General features: G+C 46.5%; 1 protein-coding gene across 1 annotated transcript; it reads right to left on the reverse strand.

Moving 5' to 3' along the window:
• Positions 1 to 450: 450 nt before the first annotated feature.
• On the reverse strand, positions 451 to 1,569 carry LOC147443749 (polyubiquitin-like). Its single transcript, XM_086526548.1, has one exon. The coding sequence runs from the start codon at positions 1,454 to 1,456 to the stop codon at positions 539 to 541; it is 918 nt and encodes a 305-aa protein (XP_086382674.1). The 5' UTR covers positions 1,457 to 1,569; the 3' UTR covers positions 451 to 538.
• Between the last annotated feature and the right edge of the window lie 502 nt (positions 1,570 to 2,071).

Consider the following 2,071-nt stretch of genomic DNA (forward strand, 5'->3'; position numbering starts at 1 on the left):
GCATTAAGATCATGGCTCAATGAGACTACAGTTCAATATAGCGCAGATCAATAACCAAAAAAAGTTTCCGTTTGTTTCTGCCGCTCACACTTACTAAACAGACTAGCACCAACCCATTCCACAAAACTTTGCACAAGGCCACCGCAAGATAATTTGGGACTCCAAAAGATCCATCCATCCCAAACATCGACAGCAGAATAGCCGATGTATGGCCATGGCCACGTAATTCTGTTCCGTCAAGCTGACATACATACCTGCCCCTTCAGGGGCTTAAAGAATTGCAAAACACATCAACTGATCAAGCGCTAAGCAGAAACAAGCTCTGATATAAATTAACCAGAAAGGGATTAAATTGAAAACCTGGGTTAGAGACTAAAAATCATCAAACACTTCAAAACATTACAACAAAAGCATCTCTAACAATCCATTTTGGCAACGTAATAAGAGATCTTCAAAAGAGAACCCATTTATTGATTATTGAATATTTACAACGCAAATCAATCAGCATACAAGCCATTCATTCCATCAACCCGGACAATCAATTCCCCCCTCTGAGCCTAAGGACGAGGTGAAGAGTAGATTCTTTCTGGATATTATAATCAGCAAGGGTGCGCCCATCCTCCAGTTGCTTCCCTGCAAAGATCAAGCGCTGCTGGTCGGGGGGAATACCTTCCTTATCCTGAATCTTAGTCTTCACATTATCAATGGTGTCAGAGCTCTCAACCTCTAGGGTGATTGTCTTGCCGGTCAGAGTCTTAACAAAAATCTGCATGCCACCACGCAGACGCAGTACAAGGTGGAGGGTTGACTCTTTCTGAATATTATAATCAGCCAGAGTCCTCCCATCCTCAAGCTGCTTCCCAGCAAAAATAAGACGCTGCTGATCCGGGGGGATACCCTCCTTGTCCTGGATCTTGGTCTTCACATTATCAATTGTGTCAGAGCTCTCTACTTCCAAAGTAATGGTCTTACCAGTAAGGGTCTTCACAAAGATCTGCATGCCACCACGCAGCCGCAACACAAGGTGAAGTGTGGACTCCTTCTGGATATTGTAATCAGCAAGAGTTCGACCATCTTCAAGCTGCTTACCAGCAAAGATGAGGCGCTGCTGGTCAGGAGGGATACCTTCCTTGTCCTGAATCTTCGTCTTCACATTGTCAATGGTATCAGAACTTTCAACTTCAAGAGTGATGGTCTTACCAGTGAGCGTTTTCACAAAGATCTGCATCCCTCCACGCAGACGAAGCACAAGGTGGAGGGTAGACTCCTTTTGGATGTTGTAGTCGGCAAGGGTGCGGCCATCTTCAAGCTGCTTGCCAGCAAAGATTAGGCGCTGCTGGTCAGGGGGGATGCCCTCCTTGTCTTGGATCTTGGTCTTGACGTTGTCGATGGTGTCGGAGCTTTCGACCTCCAAGGTGATGGTTTTGCCAGTGAGGGTCTTCACAAAGATCTGCATGATTGCGGGCTGAACGTATGCGAGAAGAGGATGGATATGGGTATTAAAAACAGGAACAAACGCAGAAGGAGACCCTAAAACAACGAGGATGAGATATGCAAACGTTCTGGTAAGGGGTCTCTTGAAATAGGGGCGATCGAGCGACTAAATCTGCCTAAATTACGTCATGCTTTCCGTGTAGACGACGTCTGGAACCTTCATTGAGAGTCGAGACGTTTCAACAACGTGACAAGACGTGACGAAGGTTACAAGGAAGTTTACAGCTTGGTGGGCCTTTGTATAGAATATCCTACAAAACATAAACAAAGCAATATCCTATATGGTGATTGAATATGGGGTACCCAATCACGTTAAAGAGTTTATTAAAGAAGAATCATCAAAGATCCCCGGGCGGGCTCGCAGGCGCAATGCTTCGTAGGAAAGAGGGGGGAGGTTGCGACGAAGCAGGAGGCACGATGCTGCACAGGAAAGAGGGGGGGAAGCTGCCATGAAGCAGGAGGCAACGACGAGGTAGAGACGAAGCAACAGCGGAGGCGAGGACGAGGCAAGGCAAGGAGCCCATGCCTTTCTTATAAAATTAATCAATCCTCATCAAATGCAGCGCCGAGCGCAAAG

The sequence above is a fragment of the Adiantum capillus-veneris genome, chromosome 13, assembly GCF_014529385.1.
Source record: "Adiantum capillus-veneris isolate H3 chromosome 13, ASM1452938v2, whole genome shotgun sequence".
Lineage (NCBI taxonomy): Eukaryota > Viridiplantae > Streptophyta > Polypodiopsida > Polypodiales > Pteridaceae > Adiantum > Adiantum capillus-veneris.